General features: G+C 40.0%; 1 protein-coding gene across 2 annotated transcripts; it reads left to right on the forward strand.

The window, feature by feature from the left end:
* The first annotated feature begins 1,259 nt into the window (after positions 1 to 1,259).
* Positions 1,260 to 27,412, forward strand: cnksr1 (connector enhancer of kinase suppressor of Ras 1). Of its 2 annotated transcripts, none has more exons than XM_034111758.2 (21): positions 1,260 to 1,453; positions 2,646 to 2,803; positions 5,474 to 5,676; positions 6,099 to 6,183; positions 12,198 to 12,239; positions 12,363 to 12,482; positions 14,772 to 14,831; positions 16,958 to 17,026; positions 17,222 to 17,347; positions 19,659 to 19,768; positions 20,932 to 21,077; positions 21,740 to 21,894; positions 22,022 to 22,055; positions 22,541 to 22,716; positions 22,944 to 23,017; positions 23,390 to 23,461; positions 24,001 to 24,071; positions 24,595 to 24,656; positions 24,747 to 24,837; positions 25,111 to 25,295; positions 25,973 to 27,412. In XM_034111758.2, the coding sequence occupies exons 1-21, from the start codon at positions 1,402 to 1,404 to the stop codon at positions 26,399 to 26,401; spliced, it is 2,520 nt and encodes an 839-aa protein (XP_033967649.1). In that variant the 5' UTR covers positions 1,260 to 1,401; the 3' UTR covers positions 26,402 to 27,412. The 2 variants fall into 2 exon arrangements, with proteins under 2 accessions (XP_033967649.1, XP_033967650.1); XM_034111759.2 differs by having other exon boundaries at positions 25,114 to 25,295.
* The last annotated feature ends 189 nt before the right edge of the window (positions 27,413 to 27,601 follow it).

Genomic DNA, 27,601 nt, shown 5'->3' on the forward strand with positions numbered 1-27,601 from the left:
GAACAATCACTGCTTCTAAGTTGTTGAAAAGTAACATTTTGATCATATACGCACATTAGTTGGAGAGTATTTTTATGACCTAGACTGTATGACTCTCTTTGAAGATTAAAGACATGGAATTTTATGGAGGGATAATAGGAACTTTGAACTCCAGGGACAGTGATTGTTTGGATTATTATGCAGTGCTTATGGAGAATACATAATAATGTGTTAAGAAGTAAAGCTGTCTATAGGACAAACCCTATCATTTACTCTATTTAGTCATTTATTCGGTTTTATGGGTAAATTATTCAAGAATACATTCCCCCAGAATCAGAATCAAGTTTATTGCCAGGTACGTTTTACACATAATAATTTGCTTTGGCATCCGGTGATGCAAACATAAACAATCTAAGAAAATAAGTTGCAATAGTAGGTAAAAAAAAAAATATATAAGGATAATAAAATCATGAAATGAAAGTATTTTTAAGAAACAATTTAGCATAAAAAAAAGGATATTAAAGACAATTATTTACACCAAATGTAAATGTAAATATACAAAGAACCTTGAATAGGTTAGCATGCTTTGTAAACATTGATACTTAGCAGGCAGAAATGTTCATACGATATTTGTTTTCCTTTAAGTATTGGAACACAGAGCTCAGCAAAGTGTAAAGGACAACATAGAAAAACATTTCCGAGAGCAGCCTTACCAGCAAAGAGGATTATGTCTGGTCTGGAGAACATGTTATATATTACCTTAAGTCTTGTGACAATTCATGCACCATAAGGCTTAGACTTTGCATCAGAAATTCCATGTATTTTTCTTGTATGGGATCATAACTGAGTTGGGTAGGCTGTACTTTCACATTCATACAAATACATATGTAGTAGTTTCACTAGAATGGAGTCAAATGCAACCATAACACGTAATAAGACCACAGGGCTAAAGTGGACTTTTTTTTTATTAAAGTGTCATTAAACAGTAGTATTGCAGGGTTATTGTAGTGGAATATATAATGCTGTACAGGTGTTGCTGCTACCTGTGTTCCCTCCAAATGTAAGGCGTTGGGCCTTGCGCATTCCCATTGCGCATGACGTGATTATGCATGAAAGTAAAACAATGAGTTATGAATCCTTAAAGCTGCAGCTCCTTTCTACTCCTCCAGGTAAGGAGGGGGTGGGGGGTTGGGAGGGAGGGGTCGGGAGGGAGGGGTCTTCGCTCCTCGTCAAGCCTGACAGTTCCGCACTATTGGCTGACAGCAGGGGGGGACTCTTACCTGTACCTGTGGGAGGGAGTGCCATTCGTCATCGTCCGACTCCAAATCAGGATCAACTTTTCCTTCTTCCAGCAGCCCAAAGAGGTAGAAGTCTGCCAGGACGGCTTGGAAGTGAACGAACGACTGCTGCAGGACTCCGAGCATGGAGCCTATAACGTCGTGGAGCGAGGAGAGAGTCGGCGAGTGGCTCCAAGGTGAGGAACATACTGCGGTGGGGTGTTTGTGGGTTGTTTTTAACGCCTTGATCGCCTTTGGCTCGGACGGTTAAGTCAGAAATAGAAGCGTCACGCAAATCCTCTTGGAAGTGAAAGGTGGAGGTGGAATGAGGAAGTGGCCTGAGCTGAGAGAGAAGCCACAGGAGTGTTGATCTGATCAACAACTCAGGTGGTTTTAGTAGAAACAGTGGACATGGTTATGGGACGTGCTGATGGTTGTTGTATTCTAGCCCAGGGGGTTATAATTAGATAATCTAATGCTCCCACGCTGTTTTATAGGAACACTGTATTACTACTAGAATATATATTACACATTATGGACCTTGAGTCTGGAGTAAAGATTGGAAAATATCGGCCTACAGTAAAGGTCTTCAATTATCGCTGGAACGTAACTATGCAAATAAACTCAATTAGGTAGCTTTGAGGTACATGAGTATTTTTGTTGTTTAGCTATACTTTTAAATTTCAGACGACAATTTTGAACTTTTTACTTCCAAAACATATAATCAGTGTATAAAATATAATGCATAACACACACACAAAAATGTTTCCACATGGACCAACTGCAACATTAATGCTTTATTATGTCAATAATAATTAACCATACATATACCTGACAGGGGCCATTTTGGAACGTTTTAGTACTTTTACTTCTGATACTTTAAACATATTATTTTGCTCGTGCTTTTTACCTATGCACACTACTCAATGTAGGGTTAGTACTGTATAATGAGTATCTGTAAAGTGCAGGATTGCCATTTTTGATTGGGTAAATAATTTGAATACTTCTTTCGCTGCTGGCTATACATGTCATAACACAGCCAATTGGTGCTTTTATTTGTAACATCAAAAACCTACAGTTAAGATGATGCATTCATTATTATTTCATCAGCATATAGGCAGTACACTTCACAAGTTAATTCTATATGCCAGTTTTCACAGACGCATCTTAACTGTTTTCAAACACGCTCAACATGTGGAGCATGTCTTCATGCTTCATATCTAACTCAGGATACAAACCCTCTGATACATCTGTTTGTCCATGTTCCCTCTGCATGCCTCTGCCTGTACACACATGTGACTTTATGACTGTGTGTGGTTTTAATTTATACGTGTGCGCTGCATGTCATTTAAGCCCTAAAGTGTGTCTGCTTTTGTGTCCTGCTGCCAGGTCTAGATGCTCCCCTGCATCAGTACCCGATCTCCGAATGGCATTTGTCGGGTTTGGATCTGCTCCAGCTGACTTGTCAGGACTTGGAAAAGTTGGGAGTATATAAGATTGGACACCAGGAGCTAATACTGGAGGCTGTGGAGAAACTCTGCTCTCTGGTGAGTAAAAAACATGTGTGTGTGTGTGTTTGTGTGTACGGCATGTGTCCATAGCAGTGCTCTGTGTATCTACTGCTGTGGATATGTTGTAAACGTATGTAGTGAGGTGGGATGTGCTCTGGATATTTACCTTGCAGTCATCTTCTGGTCTAGCTGTGGTGTCTTGTTTGTTCTGATATTAGTACAGAGTGTTTTTTCCTTCCATCATCACACTGTTTAAAGACCCTGCTCTTGTTTGCACAGTGGATACAGCAGTTATTGGACAATCTGTTGCAAACCCAGCCAGAATACACAACTCCTCCTATTGCCATAAAAGTTCTGCTTCAGTGAAGTACTCTCAGAGCCCTTAGCACCATGCAGCACTTTTGAGTTCATTGCTTCCCTTTGCACTCCCCTTTTATATCAAAATTGCTCTAGTCGTGCATGTCATATTAAAATAGTTAATTTAGTTTTCAAGCTTACATCAAAGGACTTGTCATGTTATAACTGCAACCACAGCATATAATATTCAAAACTTGGGAGTTAATAGTCTTCTAAAAAAACCACTTCCTCTTTGATTTTCTCTCCTGTGTTTTCGGCTGTCTTGTTAATTGTCCTCCCTGTCCAATTTAGAAAGGGAGGTTAAGGATTCTTAAACAGTTGTATTGGTGCGTGTGGGGGGGGGCGGACAGTATCAGGCCAGGTTCCAGATCTGATGCTGTAACAGTCTGTGAACATGAGGCTAAAGCTCAAGCTGCTTAAACTGCTTGTTGTCGAATGGTTGAAGTTACTGTTATACTGATTAGAATAGTCATGGACAGTTTAAAGTGAAGTCTATGAATGAATGTACTGTATTCAAATAACTGCATTTGTAAAATGAGATTAGAACCCATACACAGATGTCCAGTCTGAATCTTGATTTCAGTGTGTATGTGTGTGTGTGTACAACCATCAGACGCCCCCATTGAACAGATCAAACACATTCAAGTACACGGTTACATAATTGACTACAATGTCGGCGAGGCCATGAAAAATTCACGGGCACTCGATGGTGGAGGATTGTTCCGGCTGGTTGATGTGCAACAACAAAGCCTGACCGGTACCAACCTCTTGACCACCGATGAGTCGGTCACGACAATAACCCGCTTCTCCTCCTGTGGTTGTAAAGAGCCATGTCTCCCACAGCTGGTCAGAAAACTGTGATGACAGGCGTAGAGAGAGAAGCTTTGTGTTCTTCTGTTTACATTATCTCGTTCTACAGTGTGTTGTGGAAGCTTTTGTTCATTTATATTGTATTATACTCTACTGAGTTTTAGATCTACACTCATCAGGCTAACAAACACATTATAACGCCCTACTTTACAGCAACAAAACTGCAGCTTAGTTTGGGATATCAAGCTTAAAAAATTTACTAAATTATACTTAACAGCTCAAGTATCCAACTTACTGTTACTGTTTATAATATGGTACCTTTACATTTTCTTGGTGTATTAGATCATTGTGGGAAGTGTTGCAAAACAATTGTTCTGTGGCAATGTGTCTTTTTTTACCTTGAGTTATCAAATTTGATATGCCAAAACAAATATGACTGTATGTTTTCCTCAATTTCTCAATATACCACTATATATATTAAAGGTGGGGTAGGTAATTTTGGAGAAACCAGCTCGAGTGCGCTAGAATTTGAAAATACACAACCGGAAAAAATCTGCCACTTCCTTACAGAGCCCCTCCTCCAACACACACGAACGCGCACATGACCAATGAGGGCACGAGATAAGTTTGTGCACAGATGGAAGGCTGACAGACAGGTAGGCCATCCAGTTACTTTAGCCGGGCCGGCTAAAATGATTGGACGTGCTTTTTACAGTACTACGGCTTCCACTAATGACATTTTTTTTATGGATTTTTTGTCAAAGTAATATTCATTACTATCGGGATGTTAAGAGCATTCCATGGAATATAACAAAAAGTGTATCTCGAGCCGGTTTCTCAAACTTACCTACCCCACCTTTAATTCAGAAGTGTACGTTAGAGGGGTTACAGGAAAAGCGATGTTGCAATCATATCTCAAAAACACTTGACCCCTGCATCCTGTGAAGTGTTGGAGGAGAGGAACTAATGTTTCCATCATCCCAGATTATGTATGACATTGTGGGAGTATTCCAGGAGTGGAAAAAACCTTTAACCATCCACTTGTGTGTTTGGTAAGGTACGTTTATTTATATAGCACGTTTTCCGACATAGAGGCAATTCAAAGTGCTTTACATCATCATTAACACTTAATAGGAATTCAACAAAAAGGAACACAATAAATTAACATAATGGAATAACAGATTCATAAAAACCATGCACAAAAGAGATGCAGAATAGTTTAAAAACAACATTGTAAATACGGTAGGTGCTAAAACAAGTTCAAAGACTTCTGGGTAGGCAGCTGAAAAAAGTAGTGTTTTTAGCCTTGACTTAAGAGAACTCAGCGTTGGTGAAGACCTCAGGTTTTCTGGAAGTTTGTTCCATTTGTGGGGAGCATAAAAACTAAAAGCAGCTTCAGCGTGTTTGGTTCTGAGCCCCCGATGAGCTCTGGGTGGCTCGTAACAGAGCAGCATGTCGGACATATATTGGGGTCCCAAACCATTTCATGCTTTATAAGTTAGCAATAAAATGGTCTGTGTGTGTGTGTGTTCTCTCCAGACGTATGGAATGGGCGGTGAGAACCTCCGCAGCCTGACAGAGAAGCTGCGTGCCGTGGCCCACACCCTCCAGATGGGCATCCAGGGCCGCTGGCGCCTCAACAGCTACGATGGCCGCAGCACCACCAAGCTGCCTGCCGTCATTCTGCAGATGGTAGTGGAGCTCATCACATCTGCCAAAGGACTCTTCTCTTTGCTCAACAGGTTGGTAAAGAGGGAGTTATCTAACCGTTATATATATATATACAGCACTCGAAATGCTATTCTTTCTGCAGGTATTTTTTACACAGGAAAGTTTCTCTGCTGTTTATTATGCAAACAGACAGGCTGTAGATTTTGTTACTGAACACAAAAATAATGGCTTTGGGTTAAAATTATTTAGAGGTTTAGCCATTGTATGGCAATGTTTTGGTCTATGCATTGACTTGCTGTTTACCTGTAGCCCAATTATAAATAAGATACCTCTTCCTTTAAAGTTTCCCCCCTCTCTGTTTTCTGTCTCTGTTATTCTTATTCTAAGATGTCATTGTTCCTTTCATTTAACAGTGTGACATCAAATCTTTGTTCTTGCTTTCAGGAAATCCTCCCTGTCTCTAACCAGACTTATTTGAAATGTGTTTTGCCAGGTATCAGTTTTCCCAGCTCAGTGGATGCACCTCCACCAAGAACATATTCAACTACTGCAGAGAGCTGGGAGAGATTGTCCACAAGGTTGGTCCATTCATGGCTTTAATTGATTATTCACAACACTCTTCTTGTGTGACTTATAATGACATTAACACTTACAATCTGTCCATCAAATGGCTGCCTTTACGTTATAATTAAATGGCCAGTTTAGGAAATGCACATTTGTTCATGAGAACATAAGGTGTTTATCTTAAGAGGAACCACACATAAATAACCTTGTTTCTAGTTGTGTTGTCATGCACACTAAACTTCCAAAGAGGAAGTACTACCTATTGTTTGATTACTTTTTTAAATCACCCCCGAAAAGCAGCAAGAATACCAGAAGCACCAACATACTCCCTGGTCCTCAGCTAAGCCTGAGTAATGAATTCTTTATCTTTACATTCCTGGCATTTTTGTAGTCGGCTGTACCTTGAAGACGCCTAGGTTGGAAGGATTACCACAGAGGAGGGCTGCATTCTGTTTGTGTTTACCTCCTCGTGGAAATGTGTGAAAGAAATGGAGGGAGAGTCGGTGTTCATAAACAAAACAAGGGTGAAAAGTGATTTATAAGTAGTAGAAAAGTACAGGCCTGAATATGTTCTAGTGCCTAGGGGGAGGCGGGAGGCAGGGAGGGAGGGAAGGGCAGAGCGGGAAGCAAAGGGGAAGGCAGAGAAAGGAGGAGGAGACTGAAAGAGGGATTGCACCGACTTTTTAAATGACTTCTGGGGGAGTGTTGCTGGATGACCAACAGAGCAACAGACGGTGAGAGACTATTAAGGACACTACAGTGACTCCAGGGATAAAAAAACAACCTGACAGAAGTGAAGAAGACAAAAAGATGAACAGAAGGAGAGATAATTAAAGAGGTAAGGAGGCAGTCGGGAGCTGTGGGCGAAAGAGAAGTGTCAGTGTTTAGAGCAGTTTATATTTAATCCTCTATAGCCAGCTTTGGACGCCTACCCCGCACGACAGGTAAAGTTCTCAGCTCTTTGATTGGATAACCCCCCGCAAGGTGATGCTTCTGCTTTAGCTGCTTTTCCCCTTAGCTTAAAATGACTTAACACAACTAAGTATATTTCTTGCCTGATGGTTTTTAGTTAAAGTTTTGTAAAATAAAGAATAATTTGGATAGCTCTGTTGTTTAAGGGGTTGATAATAATGTGAGGGATCATTCAAACATCATATGATATCTATTATAACCGTATGGATGGTTTGAACCAGAGTCAGCATGTGATAAAGGAGAGTTGTGGTTTTTGTGTCGGTGTACAGTAACTTTATTCTTATTGACCAGGGGGAGGAAGGAAGTATGGGTTTCAAACATATTGAGCCTGTTGACTCTGAGAGGATGTTTTTGTCACGGCGAAATGATTCAGATTTCAGCCTGCTGACTGTTGTTTTCATTCATGGTCTCCTTGGCACTCTGTTGCCAGTCCCTCTCAGAGGTGAGCATTGTTTGGTAATGTCTTGCTACTGTTGGCTCAATTCCTGTTTTTGAACTTTGTGCCGTGTTTCTGTATATGTGTGTGTGTAGGTGTTTTAAAGGTAAGAATGACTGTCCATTAAGATGTAGAGAGAGAGTTGTTCCCAGTTTCAATTTCATTTAGTTTTGGCATGTCGATCACACATTTTGTAAACTTTCAACTGTCTTCTCTCTGTTAAGCATACAGGTTTTAAACGAAACCTAAAAATTGCCTTCACAAAACATAACTGGAGATATAATCTGCATTGTAGCTGCTTTGGCAGGTGCTGTCATTCATTCAGCTAAAGGTCGGTTTTGGACAGTGAACAAGCCCTCATACCTGTACAACAAGACAAGAGAAAATGAAAGTTCAAATAATGTTGGTTCAGCTGTCATCATAGCATTATTAACCTGCGGTTACAGGCCGGAGAACACATGTAGCATGTACTTTATATGACATTACATAAGCATATGTGTGTGTCCTTATATCATCAGCATTGTATGGTTGACCATTGCTAAAACACATTAGTATAGTCATGGCTTCTCAAAATGTGCTCCTGGCTAATGGAGGCCGGTGTCATGTCCCCGCTTCTGTGACGTCTTTGACTTGCTGTCAGGAGCCCGTGGCTTCTTCATGATGTCCTTTTCTGTAGAACTGCTTCCGCAGAAGCTACACCACATCCTTCAAATCAATGAAAGGGCTTTTATTCCCAGTGTGTCTGTGTGTGTTCTCGCACCCCGGGGGTGATCAAGGTCAGTAGTCAGCTGGTGATTTTGGGATCCCACTGTGAGGTTGTTGTGTCATCGTTTTGCAATACGCACACACTCAGTCTGCTTAGAACCAGCCGAGCAGCAACAAAGTCCAGGAGACTGGGCGGAACAGAGAGAGGGCTACACTGTGAACTTGGACTTGAGAGCAAACAATGTATTAAGCATTTCATTAAGGTATGTGAGTTTCTTTCGTGATTTAAACAAAAAAGGAAAAGGAGAACATTTGTTGCAAAATCTGACCTTTTAAAAATGTCTTTGACATAAGAACCTTCACCTGAAAATACAACTTCAAGTGACTTCAATGTTCAACTCACAATTACAGAACTAGGAGCGCCTGAAACAGTAATTCTTTGTTTAAAAGTGGACATGTTGATTATGTAATGAAAAACAATGGACATACTGTTGTCCAATATGCAATTAGCAACATAGTTCTGCTATTTGAGGACTTGTTTAAAAGTCCAGGGTGAATAATAAGTGGCTTGATATTAAGGGGACTACTTCAAACTGAATCTGACAAATGAAGAAAGAGGCCTCATCTATGTAAGTTGTCAGAAGTGCATAACTTATTATTATATATGCTGATGAAAAACATTGCACACACAAAATTCAATGGTGAGAGGAATGCCAAGGCAAGGACAACAACATGGACAGGGTAGAAAGATTTGGACAGAAACACAAGGAGCAGATGTAAAATGAATCTTCTGTAATGTCTCCCAGTCTTTTTATAGCAAGTGTGTGACCTGGTGGCAAATACAAAATATCCGCTGGTGCACGATCAAGTATGTAAACAAGCACCGGAGACAGAACATGATGGGGCTTGTCTGGACAAGGCTTTTGATTCATTAGAAAAGCAAAGGAAATCTGTTTCGATTGGGTCTAGAACATTCTGGGTTATTACTTCTGTGTGTTTTGTGCATCACAGTTTCAGCCTTTTTGTACATGTGTGTCCATGCATGCCTTTGTGCATTCTTGTTGTCCGCTTTTTTTCCGAGTGTTACACCCACATAATAGCTTGTCTTTGTTTCCTAGACAACTATAGAGAGAGAACAGCTTTCAGGCACAGAGCGCTGCTGTAAAGTTAGCTCACCACCTGATCGAGCCACACACGGCCTTCACAGCACAACACAAGACTTTATTATCAAGGGAAGTAGACGTACGTTAGCTCGCTGTACAGATGATGAAGGCAATGTGTTAAACACTTTCCACCCTTTATGACAATGTTGCAAAGCACAGCTGTTGTCATTTACCAAAACAGGGATCTGAAAGGTTCTTTTCTCAGAAACCTATAATAATAACATGAATCTTAGTGCAGCACATTCTGCACGGCTTTGTCTGCCATTCATTGATGGGTTGTGTTACTGTTGTGGCTAATAAATAACTACTGTTGCTACAATGTGATGGAGTAAAAGGTCAGATTTGAAAGTCATTCTTTGGTATGAACTAGTCGTTCTGTGGTATGAACATGTGTCCTGTTGTTTTGGCAGTTGCTCAAGAAGGTCCATATCATGAAATCATTGTTTTTTCTTTATTGATCATACTGTAAGAATAGGTTGTTACGAATGCCGTATTTTAATGAGGGTTGTTTGAACACCCAGATGTTTAAATGTGATATGACCTTGTAACCTGTCTTTAGTTATGGGAGAAGTTAAAGTGGTTTATCTCTAGAGGCTGTTCAAGAACAGCAGCAGTTTTCTTTCGAGTGACATATTTTAGTTAATATTTTATCGACTGAGAAATGAATAGAAGGAAGTGTGAACATGCTGCAGGCTGTCGGGGACTAAACATGTCCAACCCACAGCTCCTCTTCTCACATCCTCATCTCTTTTATTCTCCGCTGGTGTCCCTGCCTTAGCAATGAAACACTTTGACCTACATGCAAAGGCATCAAATGCTTCATATCAATGCGTGTGTGAAAATGGTATATGTACTGTAAAACTGATGGATATACAAAGCGGTTTTTAATACTTGTTACTTCATACTTGATGTTAATGCACTCTAGACTTTTGTGAAATAGGTTCAATTAAATCAGAAAGGGATTAGGGTTGAATGTATTTGTGGTTGTGAGTATATGTTTCATGGCAGAAGTATACCTGTCGCACAACTCACAATCTCAATGTGTCATTTCCTTTTAAAAAGAAATGCAGAACAGGTTGTGTTGTTATGGGGAAGCTTCCAGCAGCTCGAAATACAACTGAAAAGCACAGGTGTGGATATTGCCTGAAAAGCAATTGAGAGATGCTGGAAATAAGGAGGTGTTACTAATGAGGCGAAAGCATAAATGATGAAGTGTGCAGTATAAGTGCCAACAAGATTGAAAACTCTCTGTTGCCACTCAGCTACTAAATCACACTTAGTAGAGGATCTAGCAAAGTACTGAGATTTTCTGTTCTTGGATTAAACCACTGTTTCAGTATTTGTAACAATTTAAACAGTGAATCCTGCTAACACGTAGCGTAACATTACTTGCTTAACTTGCTTTGCCATAGTTGAACAACAATCATTTTTATTTCCCTAATGTATTATCCATTGGACGGATTGCAATTAAATATTTCTCAGACATCGATGGTCCTCATAGGATTTAGCATCAAGCACTACCGTAAGGTTAACATGTAGACTAACGTTAAATGTGTAAACAACTATCGGACAAATTGCTCTAAAATGTTGTACACTGTTTAATGTTCCCTCTATGATGAACTGTAATAACTCTGGTGTATGACCAAATGCCTCGGCTTTACTTTTTTTAATGCTGCTAATTTGCAAATGTAAGCATGCTTGCATCAATAATCGCAATTGTCATTGCGAGCATGTTAGCATGGGGACATTAGCATTTAGGTCGAGCATTACTGTGACCTACAGTACAGCAGCCACACAGAGTTTCTAGCAGGGCAGTGGATTCTTATTATTCTTTCTTGCAATTTCGTCTATGGCATTATGTGGCACAAACACTGTGGTGTAAATAAATATATAAATCGGGCTCTGCATATCTCAAGTAGTCACACTCAAAAGCCAAACAAACACCAAGCGGCCAGTTGAAGTGACCAGCAGTCATGACATCAACTTCTCCAAGTCCTCCCCCCTCCCCTTGTCACAGCCTTTAATTAGCCCAGAAATCCAACCGTGTTCTCTGTTGATCCCTCGTTACATTTCACAGGGATTAGTTTCCCCTTACAATCCTTTATGCAACTCATCTCATCATCAGGCCTTGCAAATAAGCTTAAGCAATAATGGTATTTGGCCTTAGTCTATTCACATATTAGGCTATTCTTCGCTGTGTAAACATCTACCCTCTTCCTTTTTTACCCTTCATCTTAAGACGAGATAAGATAAGAGGTACTTTTATTGATCCTAAATTCAAAACCTCCCCCTCATTTATTTGGTTCCCAGGCCCAGTCATAGTCATAGTGCCTTTAGGAGCACCTTTCACTCAACCACAGTTTAGTTTCACTGATTCTAGTAACTGTGAAATTGACCACAGGAAGTGTGTTTTACATGTGTGCTTGTGGGGATTATTTTCAGCCCTCGGGTAATGTGGACATTACACTCCACAAAATCAATTGCCCTCTTGCTGTACTGCAAATTTCATAGAATAGCCTAAGTGCAATTTTCTATGATATCTAGTAAAATACCAGTGAAGATCTGAAGTAATGACTAATTTTCCTATGAATACCCTTTGGCCTTTCACTTCCTGACTCATGCTGTGAAGAGGAAATAGGACATGAGTTTTGAGTCAGACTGTCCCATTTCCACAAATCAATTACTGCTGGGGTGTCATTTTGGTATGCTGTTTAGATGGAACTAATGCCATGTTGTTTCAATCATCGTATAGGATACTACTGTCTATGAAAAGGAGAAGGACATCATATCTGAAGTGAGTATTTGTGTAATTTTGCGGACTAAACTACATTTATAGTTATTTCAGTTTCCTTTTTATTTTGTGAACGATTGAATGAGATATCTCGATGATAGATGGTGTTTCTTTTGTATTCTCTAGTGCCGTCAGTTGGTGTCGGTGTGTGATGAGATCCTGAGTTCGAGCCCTGAGAATCTTCTTACCCACAGTGCTCAGCTGGAGAGTGTGGACCTAGTGCCTGTGTCACCTGGTGATCATCTGGTAAAGCCTCTTTGCTCTAAATAACTGACCTTTTGTTTTTGATAAATGTGGACGTCTTGGGGCAACACTTGATCAAAGTTTTATTCATGGCATTTTCACATTTCTTGGAGCATTTGTTCCATTTGCCACCCTTTTCATTTCTGACACTAACTCTACTTTTTACAGCATTACAGTAACTTTATCAAATATAAGAATTATAACATTTTACTCTCATGCTTTTGATTATAATTGATATATTTGATATACTTCACAACCAAAGATGTGGAATATTCCCTCGTCCCTTCTCAACTGGAAAAACGTGTTGATTCACGATTTTATTTTTATCTGACGGTAATGTTATATTTTTTTAGATTCAGACTTACTTTATCTTATAACCTGAAATACTGTGATATATGTATTCAACTTTTCAAAATGAATCGAGAAAATAATCATGGATGTAATCAATAAGGAAAGCTTCAACAAGATATCTTTTTAATCCGCTAATTAATCTCAGAAGTCAGAGCAGCGACACTTATAGGAGTCCAACACAGGACAGGAATTCTTGATTCACCATTATTATCTACATATCCTTAATACATTTGTAAAATTGATAATGATAATCAGCAATCAGATATCTTTCCTGGTCTCCTCTGGGTGTTTCTTTTTTGATTCGTCTCATCTGTGCAGCATCTGACCATCTCAGCATTGCCAGGGTTTTAAAAATCCTGTGACCATGTTATCACTTTAGCCGCTTCTTGAAAATTAACACATACAAATTGTTCTTATCTTCTTTTACTCTCTCTATCATTTTCAGTATTCATTTTCTGCCTTCATCTCTGCCTGAAGTCTTCCATTATCGTTTGGATTCACTCATCTCTTCTTTCACCTAACTCAAGGTTCTCCCTCTCTACCCGCCTCTCCCCTTGTCGTAATGCTTTAGCCATCAGTCAGTACATTCAGTAAAGCAATTATAACTCTCCTCTCTGCCTGTTATTTGCATAATCTAGTGTGCTTTTAGTTTATTTTTAAGTATGCATTTGTCCAATTTGTTTACCCCTTTGTGTGCTCAGCCCATTAGGTAAAAATCTCCCATGTTAGATGATAATAGAAGTCCAATTTCCTGGTGCTCGCTCTCGCTCAATTGGCCTTCATAATCATCCCCAGAGAGTTGTCTTGAAAGCAGATTTGTCAGCTCTCCTTCCTCACCTAGCCAAGCTTCATGTAGTTTGCGTCTATGGATACGTAATTGCGTGTGTCTCTGGGTGGTTGCAGGTGTGTGAACGGAGCAGGTTGTAGCTAAACTGTTGGGAGAACTTCTTCACAATTTGTATTTAGTGGAAGAAAGTCATTTCAATAAATGGGCTCAACTTCTAGCAACAAAACATGATGATCCTTGGCTGAGAGTGGATTTGATTGAAACACATCAGAGTTGTATGAAAACATGTTTAAAGTAATAGGACTAAAGACGGAAGGAAAGAGCAGTAAGGCCAGAATAATCATAATTCCCTGAATGTAGAAAACATGACCCATATGTGCATCATTCATAAAGTAAATGGGAATCTAAAAGTAAACGCTTGCATTGTGTACATGCGGTGATAGGATATGAGTAACAAATAGAATCCCAGCCCATTTCCTTGTGCATTGCATGTAAATCTTGTGATTTAAAGCAGAGGAAGTCATGGTTTTATTCCTTTTTTTAATGTACAGCATTGGTGTAAGCTTCTCCTATTAGGACATATCACATATATCACAACTCTGTTTTACAACACTGTGTATACAGCAGCTTCCACTTAGGGCATATTTGCCTTTAAATTGTTTATGTCCTGCAGTATAAATGATAAATACAGAGGTTTAGTTTAACCAGATCTGTATGTTATCTCTTACTTATCTTAAAAGGACCTGGATTCTTTCAGCAAATGGGTTGATTTCTAATGATAAACAAAATGTACTAGTCTATTTAAGGGATAGGAGGACATAGTGTTTTTGTCTCTGCTTGTTTTTAGTTTAAATCCATTCATGTGTCTGTTGCCATGTGATACATTTTGATTATGTGATCTGGGCTTTCTGGGGTGTGACAAGTTGGCTTATGACTCAAAATAATCAATCAATAAAGGCTGATGGGTAATTACAGGCTGAACCATCTGGAGACAGACATCAATAGCCCCAAAGCCTCCATCAGAGGTGACAGTAACAAGATATATCTAGGTTTATGTGTCCATTTGGGTGACTCCTTTGACTCTGTGCGACCTTTTCTATCACAAAGTTGATGATTTCACTGAAATTTGATGTCTCTGTTTTTCTCTCTCATAGGGTATTGAGATAACATCCACCAGCTCCATTAACCACTTCGTGACCGGGACTGCTGCTGAGGTCAGACTCTCATTTACTTTCTCTGTAGACTCAGCCCACAAATCCACACGAAGGGTTAACCATCTCTGTGCTCTTAACCAATCCACTGCTACTCCTAAACTCCAGATCAAAAGGTTATCTTCAACTATGATTTGTGTCTTTGCAAGAGCCATGTGGCTTGAGGTTACGACCAAACAGTTTCACATTGTTTTATTCCTGAACCGGTTCTGTCTTGTTTAAAAAGTGCTCCGACATGTCCGATCCTGAAGGAGATGACACTTGTAATACTCGCTCACTCCTAAAGGAGAGTGAAGATCTGCTTTTGCACTTTTTCTGATTCTCTGATCGAGACGAAACTGGAAGTATATGTTCAGTTGTGAGAGTGTAAAGAAGTTAAATTATCAGTTTTCCCATTTCTGGCTTTCGTGTTTTTTCTGCTCTGACTTCTGCTATGCATACTCAAAGTATAAACCATTTTAATTTGGAAGTATGAGCTCTGGACTAAGCAGAAATCTTGGAAATCCCCTTGCAAGTACTTTTGTGTGACCCATTATTTTTAGCTGTTGGCTTATCTTTCTTTGCATCACTGCTTTGAAATTAAAAGCAGTCTGAGCCCTCGTGCTGCTGGCATTTATAAATATCAACTTGAGGCTGCTTGTTATTAATGCTGCGGACTGCGTGTAAACACAAAAACATCTTTCAGTACATGAGAGTTGCATGTGTATTGTGGCATAATTATGAATAACAAGGTATCCATCCATTTTACTCTTATTAAAGTTAAAGATGGAGATAAACACACATTTTCCCCCTTATATTTAATTAGTTTATTCAAGTAGACAATGAGACAAGTGACCTCTGAATATTTGTATAGTCACATTTATAGTAGCTTATCGTTAAACTGAATACAACTAGGAAAAGAACATCTTCCCATAGAAGGAGCAGAGTTACACAACCTTCGAAGAGAGCTGAAGATCTGTGAGATAAAGAAAGCTTGTGTAATAAGCTCTGGAGCGATACAAAGATGGAGCAGTGTTTGTTTGGCAGAATAAGGAGGGCTTGTAAAAAGAGTGCGAGGGCAGTTCTCCCTCCTTTGAGACAGTGAGACGGAGATGTTCTTTTTCCATGATGTCAACAGCAGAGTACCCTCGACTCCCTAGCTACTGAACTTACATCAGAACAGCAGACTGCTAAGGAGAGACGTGACCACCGGCGCCACACACACACACACACACACACACACACACACACACACACACACACACACACACACACACACACACACACACACACACACACACACACACACACACACACACACACACACACACACACACACACACACACACACACACACACACACACACACACACACACACACACACACACACACACACACACACACACACACACACACACACACACACACACACACACACAGCCTCAGTGCATGACCTCTGTGCTGCCTCCCACAGAGAAACACCGAACAATTATACAATCAACCGGGGTACTGTTACTGTAAGGTGTCCACTGAGCCAGTTCAGTGGATCACCTTAGGATTCATGTCTTATTTCTCATTAGCGTGGGTGATATAAGTGTATAGACTTTAAAGTACCATGGAAGCTATTCCTTTTATTACTTGCAGTTGTATTAAATAACTGTAAGCTATATTTTAAACAGAATATTATGCTTTTTCTTGATTTGTCAGGTTTCTCATTACAATTAACCAAGCACAGACATTTACAAAAGGATACATACTGTACAATGATAACGTTTTTTATTGAAGGGTCCTGCATTGTAACTTGCTTTACTGTAACATTTTGTAATTTATGACACTACAATGTCATAAGAACAACTATGACATTAATTTTTCATTTTTGGAAATGTCAGCATACACAAATTCGTCCATGATGGATGAAAACAAATGCATACATCAAAATGATATAGTGTTAGAAGAGTTGATAAACATGCCCTCATAGTTACAAAAAGAGTGTTCGACATCCAATAATGTCACAGCAATGCACAGTACAGCACTTCACTGAATCTGCATGTCCTCACTCATTGCAAGTCACTGTGGATATTAGCACACGTTCAGCTGGATTTTTGTTATTTTGATTTCTTATTTCTGTTGATTTCCCCTTCTATTGCAGTCTTCAGATGATGCCTATTTGAAGATTTTGGCCGGAGATGAGGTGATTCAAGTCAACGACCAGATAGTGGTGAGTTCAACAATACAGTATTTATACAGAAGGCTGTAAATACATTATGTTTCACTGCTCCATTGAGTTGCATATCCTCTCAGTCTTATGTCTAAGCTACAAAGTAAATCAGACATCCCTGTAATAATAGATGTTCCTGCTAAAAGATCCCGTGTCTCATTCAATAACCTTCAAAGTATAATAATGCTCCGTCAGGTGGGCTGGAGCAGAGCTAACCTTGTGAAGAAGCTGCAGGAGAATCCCAGCGGAGTGACTCTGGTCCTGAAGAAGATTCCCGGGTCAGTGCGACGCAGAAACCCAATCCGGCTCTCCTCCAGACAGGTCAGGTATCATTAGCAAAGGAAAAGTGTGAATGTGCTGTATTTATTATATAGGAAACTGTGATCCGCCGCAGTACAGTCCAGGAAATAAAAAAATGATGTGTTGCTAGTACCCAGAGGATGACTATCATCATGTTAGAAGTGTATTTTCTGAAACAAATGGATAGATTTTCATCATCATTGCTTTAGAAATTCATGGTCCACATAGTAAGATTAGTAAGACAAGTAATATCAAATAATTCACAATCTCAAGTGCAGTTTGAATAACTTGCAAAAGCTGTAGAAAATGTAAATGTAATTGATGTAATCATTCTCTAAAACAAGAGAAGACATAACGTAATACATTAACAGAATATCTTTATAATTAATTAACAGTTTAAGTTATAATATCATTGTGCTAGTAAAGTATCTTAACTCCAAACCCCATTTTGACACAACACGAGGGAAACTGTGCATAACATCACTGTATACCAGGATGAACAATTACTCACCCCACACAGGGACATTTCTCAGGCATGAGATTCTTCTTGTTACTCACACTTTGCCTCATGAGCTTGTGGGCCTGAAATCTTCATTTTGAAATTGTGCAATCAAGTTTGTGAAACCATTAGAAGGAGCCCCATGACAACAGTGTAGTCACTATGGCGACTGTTGTTTGTCTTTAACTACACACTGTCAATCAATCAATCAATGTTTATTTATATAGCCCAATATCACAAATGTTACATTTGTCTCAGTGGTCTTCACAGTGTGTACAGAGTATCAGTATGACAATACAACACCCTCTGTCCTTAGACCCTCACATCGTACAAGGAAACACTTCCAAAGAAACCCCAGTTTAAAGGGAACATGGGAGAAACCTCAGGGAGAGCAACAGCGGAGGGATCCCTCTCCCGGGACGGACAGACGTGCAATAGATGCCGTGTGTAAAGCGAAGAGATAATACATTTTATAGCGTAGGTAGTCCAAATGTTTGGAAATGCATGTGTCTGTAATAAGAAGATGAATCCACGAGGATGTCAGCTACAATCCTGTGGGAGCCATCAGGGAAGTAGTATGATGAGAGTCAGGCAGGACCGCAGAGACAGGTTCAGCCACCACTCGAAGTCCAGGACTCAGATCCAGTGCTCAGGATAGAGGATCCAGGACTCAGGATCCAGTACTCCGGATCCAGGACTCAGGATGCAGGATCCAGGACACATGATTCAGGATCCAGGAAACAGGACCGCAGCAACAGGATCAGCCACGACTCAGGATCCCGGCGTAGATAGACACCAAAAAGAAATGTGGGGGAAGCTGGGTTATTCGGAACATGAGTACACAGGTACAGACAGAAGGAAGAAGTAAGGTGTCCCCCGACAGTCTAAGCCTATAGCAGCTAAACTAACGTGTCTACATACATGCACTCCCTTTGGATAGGTTGAGGGAAAAGGAGTAGCAAGTAAGAAGTAAGGAACAGAGGTGGAGAGGCACAACGTGTCGGCGTACATGCACTCCCTTAGGATAGGGTGAGGGAAAGGAGTAGCAAGCAACCCTTTTCCGAACTCTGGTTAGTACGCGTGGTGCAGCATTTTGAATCAGCTGAAGCGACTTGACTGACTTCTTGATACTCCCTGATAATAAAGAGTTACAATAATCCAGCCTTGAAGTAACAAATGCATGGACTAGTTTCTCTGCATCGTTTTGAGGCAAGATATGCCTGATTTTTGCAATGTTACGTAGATGAAAGAAGTCGAGTCCTTGAGATTGATTTTATGTGGGCGTTAAAAAATAAATCCTGATCAAATATAACACCAAGATTCCTTACCGTCTCACTGGAGGCCAAATTAATGCCATCCATAGTTAATATATCTTTAGATAGTTTGTTTCGTAGATTCTTTGGGCCGAGTACAATAACTTGTAAAAAATTTTTAAGGTCATCCACGCTGAACTACATATTGAATCTGAGATGTGCACAGTGTGCATTTCACACCCCCTTGTGACTATTGCCATGTTAATCTCAGATCTAGCTGCAGCCGTAGGGTGAGAAAACGCACATAAGGAGATGTGATTCAGCTACTTATTGCCCTTGCTAGATACGCTGCTTTAAGCAAAAGTTCCACAGACTGTATGTGTGTGTTTGTGTGTGCGTGTGTTTGTGTCTGTGTTGTTTTCTCATCTCCCAAACCACAGAGTGAGTGGATGGAGACCTGAGGAGAAAGCTGCTATTACAATCCACATGACATCCGCCTCCTTGCCCTCCACTAAGCCCTGAATAAACACAGTTTAGAGAGCCCACTCATAGATGTGTATGTATGCTCATTTCTTTCCAGAAGGAGGAAGAGGAGGAGGAAGAGAGGTCAGAAGGGGAAGAGGACGAGGAGAACCCGAGGCACTCCATCTTTGAGAGGGTAGCAGCCTCCGTCAGGTCCCTGTCTTTTAGGTGAGAGCATACATTAGCTGTCACTCTATTTGTTCTTTTTATATCTCTGGTTGCCGACATGGACCAAAGTGGATTTCAATAGCTTTTTAAAGGAGGCCTCGCTGCCTACATAACTACCAAACTGGAGAACAAGTGGAAGCTAAATAAATTGCAGAGAATCCATACAAGGCTTCCTTTAAAGTTGCCAAGAATAATTGAACAAGGCACTTAGACCTACTCCTACTAGTCAGCTAACACATCTGTATCAAGGTACTATCAAAAACACAGACTTTCCACAATCAAACCTTGACAACACAACAAAGAGGTCTGGAATTAATGATATGGGTTGATGAAGTATACAGCTCCACTGTGATTGAATGGCACTCAGAGAGGGGCGTGTCAGATCTTAAACACAGAATAAAGTAAATGGACATAAGGCCATACATGAACAAAATATGCCAAATGAAAAGTGGATGAAATGATTGCTTTGATGCTTTCTTTCCTGCTGTACCCAGAGTCTCTCATCCAAAATACATTCTTCTTTAGTTTCCCTATAATCCATAACATCGAGTCTGTTTATAGATGTAATAACTGTACATCTCAGAGCTGATTGGACTCTAGTTTGGTTCACTAAACTACCAAGGATTTACCCAATAGAGCTGAACCTCCCTCAAGCCCTTTTGACCTCATTCATCTGCCAGGACCAGGTACGTTTTTCGATGAGGTCACACTGCAAACGCTATAAATTCCACCATCAAACACACCCTCAACCCACGGCTGACTGGAAATTAGAGAACAGGGAACGATAAACTGATAGATGAATAGATGAGGGACTTTTGGAGAGATGAAGGAATAAAGAAGCAGGCTAAAAAAAAAGGGAGGATAGAGAGTGATGGAGAGGCAAAAGGAGACGGTGTGAGCTGATGGAGAGCAGGCGTACTCAGACAAATGGAGGGAGTAGGCGGGGATGTTGCATTAAGGTTGTATATTATCCTGTCACATCCTGATAGACTTTAACTCCACTCTAGGGAAAGAAAAACAACTTTAGACTACTGACAGAAAGCACAGAGCCATATTTCACCTTTATAAAAGACACCACAGGCACATCTCTGACGATGCTTTTAAGAGGCACCTTAATGCACTGTAATGTCTGTGAGTGGTTTTCCATGTGTTTTCCATTGCAGGAAAGCCATTCATGGGCCAGAGGTCCTTCAGCAGCCTGCGGGACAGGAGGAATCAGAGCTGTCCTCTGACAGTCAGCTGGATGGGACTCTGAATCTCCCTTCATATCAAAGCCACCAGGGAGGGCTGTCACCACAGTCCGCCTCAGGTAAGAAACATAGGAGAGCGTACAGGATATTAAATGGAACATAAACAGTGTTTTTTTAGAGACTGGTGTTCTTTGGTAAAGAGATATGAAAGCATCTACTGCTTAAGCCTTCTCAATAATGAAAGAACGCTAAACAATGTAAAGAAGGACAACCAAAACACACCGTCTGCAGGTCATGATGATAAAGCCTTCATACTTTTGCTATAAAAACGCCATTTGGAAAATCCTTTTCGCTCTGAGATCTCAGTGTAAGCAGTGTAGACGGCGGTTGATACAAGTATGATTTTCTTAGTTTTGTAGCCTCGGATTGTAGGTGCTTTTCAATATTTTAATAAACTGAACTGAATTTGCATTTACGGTGACATTAAAAGGATTTCAAACTGTGACCTAAAAGGGGGTGGATGTCAACAAAACACAAAAGTCTCTCCTAATGGAAAAGCAGTCGGAGTAATACTGAGTGGGATGTCTTACCTTCCGTTTGTACAGTGCACACCAATAACATTTGTCGCCTAGATACAAGGAAGTCAGTTGTACTAAATACTTCTTAATGTGGATCGCTGACTGATGTCACATATTAATGTTAGTATGATGGTGTGTTAAATAGTTTTTCTGTCACTTGACTGTCAACACAAATGGTAGAATTGACTCTGTGTGTTCCTCAGGGGATTTTGAGAGTTTAAGGCTCTCCCCAAGACGAGACCGGTCTCCGTCACCCAGAAGTCCTTCTCCCCTTGTGTTATTCAGAAGTTCTTCAACTCTGGCAGTCGACCAGGAAACAGCCAGCATCAGTTCCTGCCCTGAAATGGTGGGACACACGGTAAGAGGGAAAAGAAAAATACATTCAAACCTATTCTGCTAGACATTTTAAACATGTTGAGACCCATTATGGATGTTCTTTAACCTACCTTTGAATTAAACACCGAATATACTCTGCTTTCTTTCAGGGCCATAAGGACACAAACAAGACTTCAACAAAAGGTGAAAGTTGAATCTGTTATACTATATGAATTTAAGTTTAAATGGATACCAAAACTAGGTTGCACTGAATTGAAGACAGCAGAGGGTTCACAGCAATTCAATGTCAAAGCAACGGCAAGCATAGTCCTTTAAGAGCAGCAAAATGAAAACATATATTTTTTTAAAGATTCTAGAAAATGTTAACTCGGGATTAAAGGATCTATCCGCAGGACTTAACATGGACACAATGGACATGGTTCTACTCAAATAAGCCATGCTGATAAGAAAAAGAAAGAGGAATATCAACAAGTTGGAGTGCTATTTTTAGAATGAACATAGTTATTGAAAAAAAGGATAACATGAAGGGTATCATGACACACTGTTCCTTTGTTGCATACTTCTGGTGCTCTCTGTAATGAAAGAGACCTTTTTTATAGTTTGTAAAAAAGAAAGGAAAAGAAATCTTCCTGCTTTTTCTCTTATCACTACTCTTTTGGCCTCCTCAGGATTGACGACGGCTATGAGTCGGCGCCGTGTGTCCTGCCGCGAGCTGGGCCGTCCCGACTGCGACGGCTGGCTGTGGAAGAAGAGACGAGAGGGCAGCGTCTTCATCGCCCAGAAGTGGCAGCGCTTCTGGTTCATCCTCAAGGGGCCGTGTCTTTATTGGTACAACACCCAACAGGTGGGAGTAAAACCATGACAATAGTTCATCTAACCGGAACCAATTAAAACAAGTTGTACCGTTGAAACAAAGAGCATCCAAGATCATTTCAATATTGTTTTTGGTATTGTGTTGAATAATGATTCAATCAACAGTATAGATTTTATTAATAATATATTAGTTTTATTTTCTTTAGCCAATCTTACATATAACTTTACGAGTTGTGTGTTTGTATGTGTTTTCTGCAGGATGAGAAGGCAGAGGGTCTTGTCAATATAGCCAGCTACAGCATAGAGAGCGCTGGAGAGCACAAGAGAAAATAGTAAGTATGAACGTAATAAAAGATAATTTTGACAGCCATAAATAGGTCAAGTTTTTTACTTTGTTCATATTATGAAGGATATAGTGCAGTAATCAAAAAGTATTTTAATCTCTTTAGCGCCACTGGGTAGGTAGGAAACAAAAAAGTAATTGTTTCTGTGCACAATAGATGTTCTGTTCAGGCTTTATCGATTTACGTGATGCAGTTAACTGCAGATGCTTTTTTCTTTCTATTTTCAAAATGAACCTTTACATAAAAGTGCCTGTTTTATCTGAATCTGTATTCATTTGATTATGTGTGTGTGTGTTTCTCTGTGAGCTTCATGTCTCTGCCTCCCTCACTCTCTGCCTCTCTGTTCTCTCTTCCCATTAGCGTGTTTAAAATGTGCCACCAGAGGTTTCACAACTTCTTCTTTGCTGCTGAAAATGTCACGGACATGAGCAAGTAAGTTGGATTAATGTTAAACAAAAGCGTTGTCTATTATTCTCTTTTTTTTGTCTTTAACCTAAACAAATCAAATCAATCAAATCAAGTTTTATTTATATAGCACATTTATAAACGATTTTTGGTCGAGCCAAATTCATTTTTATTATATGTACAGCATGTACATATAATAAAAATAGCCTACAGTAGAGACACTTTACAGCAAATACAACAGCACAGATTGTTCAGAATATCAGTATGAGAAAAACGACACCCTCTATCCTTAGAGAACAGATGAACAGAGAGGCAGTATGTAGCCTCCATTAGTAGATCTCTTAAATGCCCTGCTCTAAATTGCATCTTTATAATGTTAGACTAACTCCCAAATTGTCTTAATTAATGGTGTTGTGACTGACGAAGGTTAAGGTGTTAAATCAGTCTCTAGGTGCTGGTCTGCACTGCCCCCTACAGCTTGTTTTCAGCCCGAAGCATTACTGAAACATACATTGTATTTGCTCTGTCTGTTTTGATAAAGCGTGTCTTCTCTTTTGTGCCTTTAGGTGGATCAACTATCTGATCACATCCATACACAGGCACAAGAAGTTTCACACGGGCCCAGACAGTGAAGAAGGTTAGGACACATTCATATTTCTTTACTTGTGTTTGAACTTTAGAAATGCTTCTCGTCGTGTTACTCTCCCAAAATGTCTTGCAATTCCTTTGGTGCGTATACAATCTATTTTGCCTGACTTGCAATTTGGGGTTTTCTAAATAAATGATGAGGTGTCCTTTTATTTTGGTGCCAGAATAATGCGCATGATTATTGGGTCTCCTGCTCTAACATCTTGACACCTCAATCATATCATAGTCATTCATGAGAGAAAAGATACATATCCGAAGAATCCATTTTTTAAATCTTTGTGGCCCTAGAATGTATGATTACATTATCTTTAACAAGCAGAGTTAACTGGGAACCTACTGTTTTATTATTTGAGTGTAACTAGCCAATTAAAAATGATCAGAACGGTTGACTGTGATGACATTCTTTCACTTTTGTTGACACATTTATCCGAAAACCTTATGCTCTAATACACCATGACATAAAGTGTTGTGGTTATTTAAGTAATGTAACAACTGTGTTTATTTGTGAACAGAATGTTACAGTGAGACTGAATCAGAAAGCGAGACATCACCGTCGCCTCGTAGAAGAAACAAGGTCGGTACAGTTGAAGTCAACACATGCATACACACACAACACTATTTGAAGAAGCATTCAGATTATTGTACGTCTTATTGTGTGTCTCAGAAAGTGCAGTCCCACACTCTGCCTCGCCCCAAGGGGAAGACGAACAAGGTGCCATTAGTCAGTGCTGTGACAGGGGGCAGCAAAGGAACAGGTATGTGCTGTTTGACTTCTCAGCTCTTTCTTTCTCTCTCATTGAATGATCTCTTGAATAAGTGAAGGCTGCGTCACTCTGGTAGATGCTTTAATAATGTAAGTGGAAAACTCATTTTCATCATGACTTGTTTTCTTGACTTTACCCTGAGGATGTTTGTGCCGAATCAACTGTCAACAACACCAAACCCCAGTGCGATATTTTGGATGTAATTAACATTTTCATATCGCTCCTTCCATTCTCATTCCCTTTCTCTGTGTTCGTCCCTGTGAGAAGGAGGACCGGTGGATGAGATGGGCATGATGCTAAACAACATAAAGGAAGGAGGGGTGTCTCTGATTGGCAAAGAGCAGCCATTCACACACGACCACTTCAGGAAATCGTTTATCCGACGCAACAAGAACCCCATCATCAATGAGAAGGCGCACACGCTCAGAGCACTTCAGAGCACTCTTAAGGTGAGCTCAAAAGCCATCGGCGAGTGTATCCACTTACACACTATATACATACTTACTAAATGTATTGACAATAATACAATACAGATACAGCTAAATGAGCATTTCCCCAGTAGAAATAACTGTGTGACTGGAGGATAAGGAAATAAGAGTGGTAAAAAAACAAAAATTTCAGCTTGAAGTGTTTTATTTACTCACATTTTTTTCCCAGTGGTTGAACAACATTTTTTTTTTTTTTTTAAACCACACTGCATAAACACTTCAGTACAAGTAAAAGTCCTGGAATCAAAGTTTTTAGTAAAGTTTTTGTAACTTTGTTTAAAGTATGTAAGTATCCATCAACATCTTGATGGAGTAGGCAAATTAAAAGTACCAAAAATGCAAAGTGTCTCCTTTAACTGTGTTATTTTTACAAAATATTCCATAACATTACTCAATCATTAATTCACAAGAAAACAATCTGATAAACTCTTGCACTCCAACCTAACTTACCATGAGGATTGGGTGGGGAAATCTGTATCTTTTTGTTGGATTTGCTGTAAACCTTAACTTTCCTTTTCTATCTCCTATCAATGACATTCTTGTACAGGAGGTCTGTTGTGCTCAGGTAGTGAGAATCTGGATCTTTTTCATATCTGTTTTATATGTGCATGGTCACTCAAACCTCTTTCCCTCTACAGGCCAAAGAGGTGGAGCTGCTGCACATCAACAAGCTGTTGGAGGAGTCAGCTATGTCAGCTTCAACGTATCGTCAGTGGAAGGAGAACAACGAGGAACTGGTGAAAGAAATCGAGAGACTGGCCGCACACATGTCCAGCGAAGGAGCTGAGGGCACAACAGAGCAGGACACGCCCATTGAGGACGTTGCCTTGGAAACTGTCGATAAGGAAACCGCCTCGTTGGAGACAGAGGGCGCGTACAGGCTGAGCCTCAGCGACGGGGAGCAGCTCGTAGACGCCGAAACGTCTGATGTTCTCCTGGAGATCCCACTGGGTTCTCCCAGTCCAGTGTTAGAACTCTCTCTGGGGTCGCTGCAGGATTCAATAAACGAAAAGCTGAGTGAAATGGTGGAGAGCGGAGAAGCCGCCGAGAACTACTTCTACATTTAACCCCACGCTTGAACAGTCACATCACTGTAAAGTTGCTATGTTTACTAGAATCAGACAAATGGACGAGGTTTTTCATGCAAAAGTTCAGAGAGATTTGACTGTGTCTTATGCTGACGTTAGGAATTGGTCAAAATGGCCAATAAATCAGCACTTTAATCAAGCACGTCAGTGAAATGCATCAGTGCACATTTTGACTTGCTCACAACAAACAAATATGTCAAGTTTACAACAGAGAAAATGAACAATTTTCCAAGTGTCAATCAGTTTGTATTTATGCGATTCTACAGCCGTCTCGTTCTCCTAGTGATAGAAAGTAGAACTTTCTTAAAATTCAATGAGAATTTGTAATATAAGTCATGACTCTTGTAATGTGATATGTAAATACAGTTTTACTATAAATACTGTATGTATTCGTTTATTGACAGTACCTTAATAAAAGGTATCCATTTTAAACATTTTGCACAGAACATTTGCTTCAGAAATACCCTTGCTGTAGCCCCTTGTTGCTTAAGATGATATGTTTGTCATTTGATCAACCTTCTTTCCCATATGAGAACAAAGTGCACTTCACCACATATGTGTAAAGACACACAGTATGAACCATATAGTAGAGCAGCTTGACAGCTCTGGATCTGTGTCTTTATTGCCAAGGGCTGCCACGAATGCAGCAAAACAAGTAAAGACTCCTCAATCGCTGAGAGGCCTATTCACTGTAGCATCGATCAACCTAATAAAAAGGGAGCAATGATGACCACTGGAATCTGTCGCGAACTTTGTGTTGTGGTTATCAGGATAGCTGAATGGGAAATGACTGACACACCTTGATAAAGCACGTGTGTGGTTCCCTATAAGTGTATGTGATTAAGTGTAAGACAGAGAACATTATAAAGTGCATTTATGTGTATGTCCATGAACATTTGTTTACAGTGCATTCAACAATTATTCAGAGATTCTGCACACTTGTTGCAGCCTATTGCTGACATTATTAAAATACTGCTTGTTCCTCTTCAATCTACACTCAATGCTTAATGACAAAGTGACAAAGGGATTTTTCATTTTGTTTGCAGCAAGTTTTTCCCAGAAAAACATTGAAATGTTACTTGGACATTTAGATCTTTATCTCTGTACTGGAGGAGTATGGTATCTCCAAACTATGGAGACCACCGTGAACTTGGGAACCTTCAATGCAGCTTGTCTTTT

Source organism: Pseudochaenichthys georgianus, chromosome 22 (assembly GCF_902827115.2).
Source record: "Pseudochaenichthys georgianus chromosome 22, fPseGeo1.2, whole genome shotgun sequence".
Taxonomy (NCBI): domain Eukaryota; kingdom Metazoa; phylum Chordata; class Actinopteri; order Perciformes; family Channichthyidae; genus Pseudochaenichthys; species Pseudochaenichthys georgianus.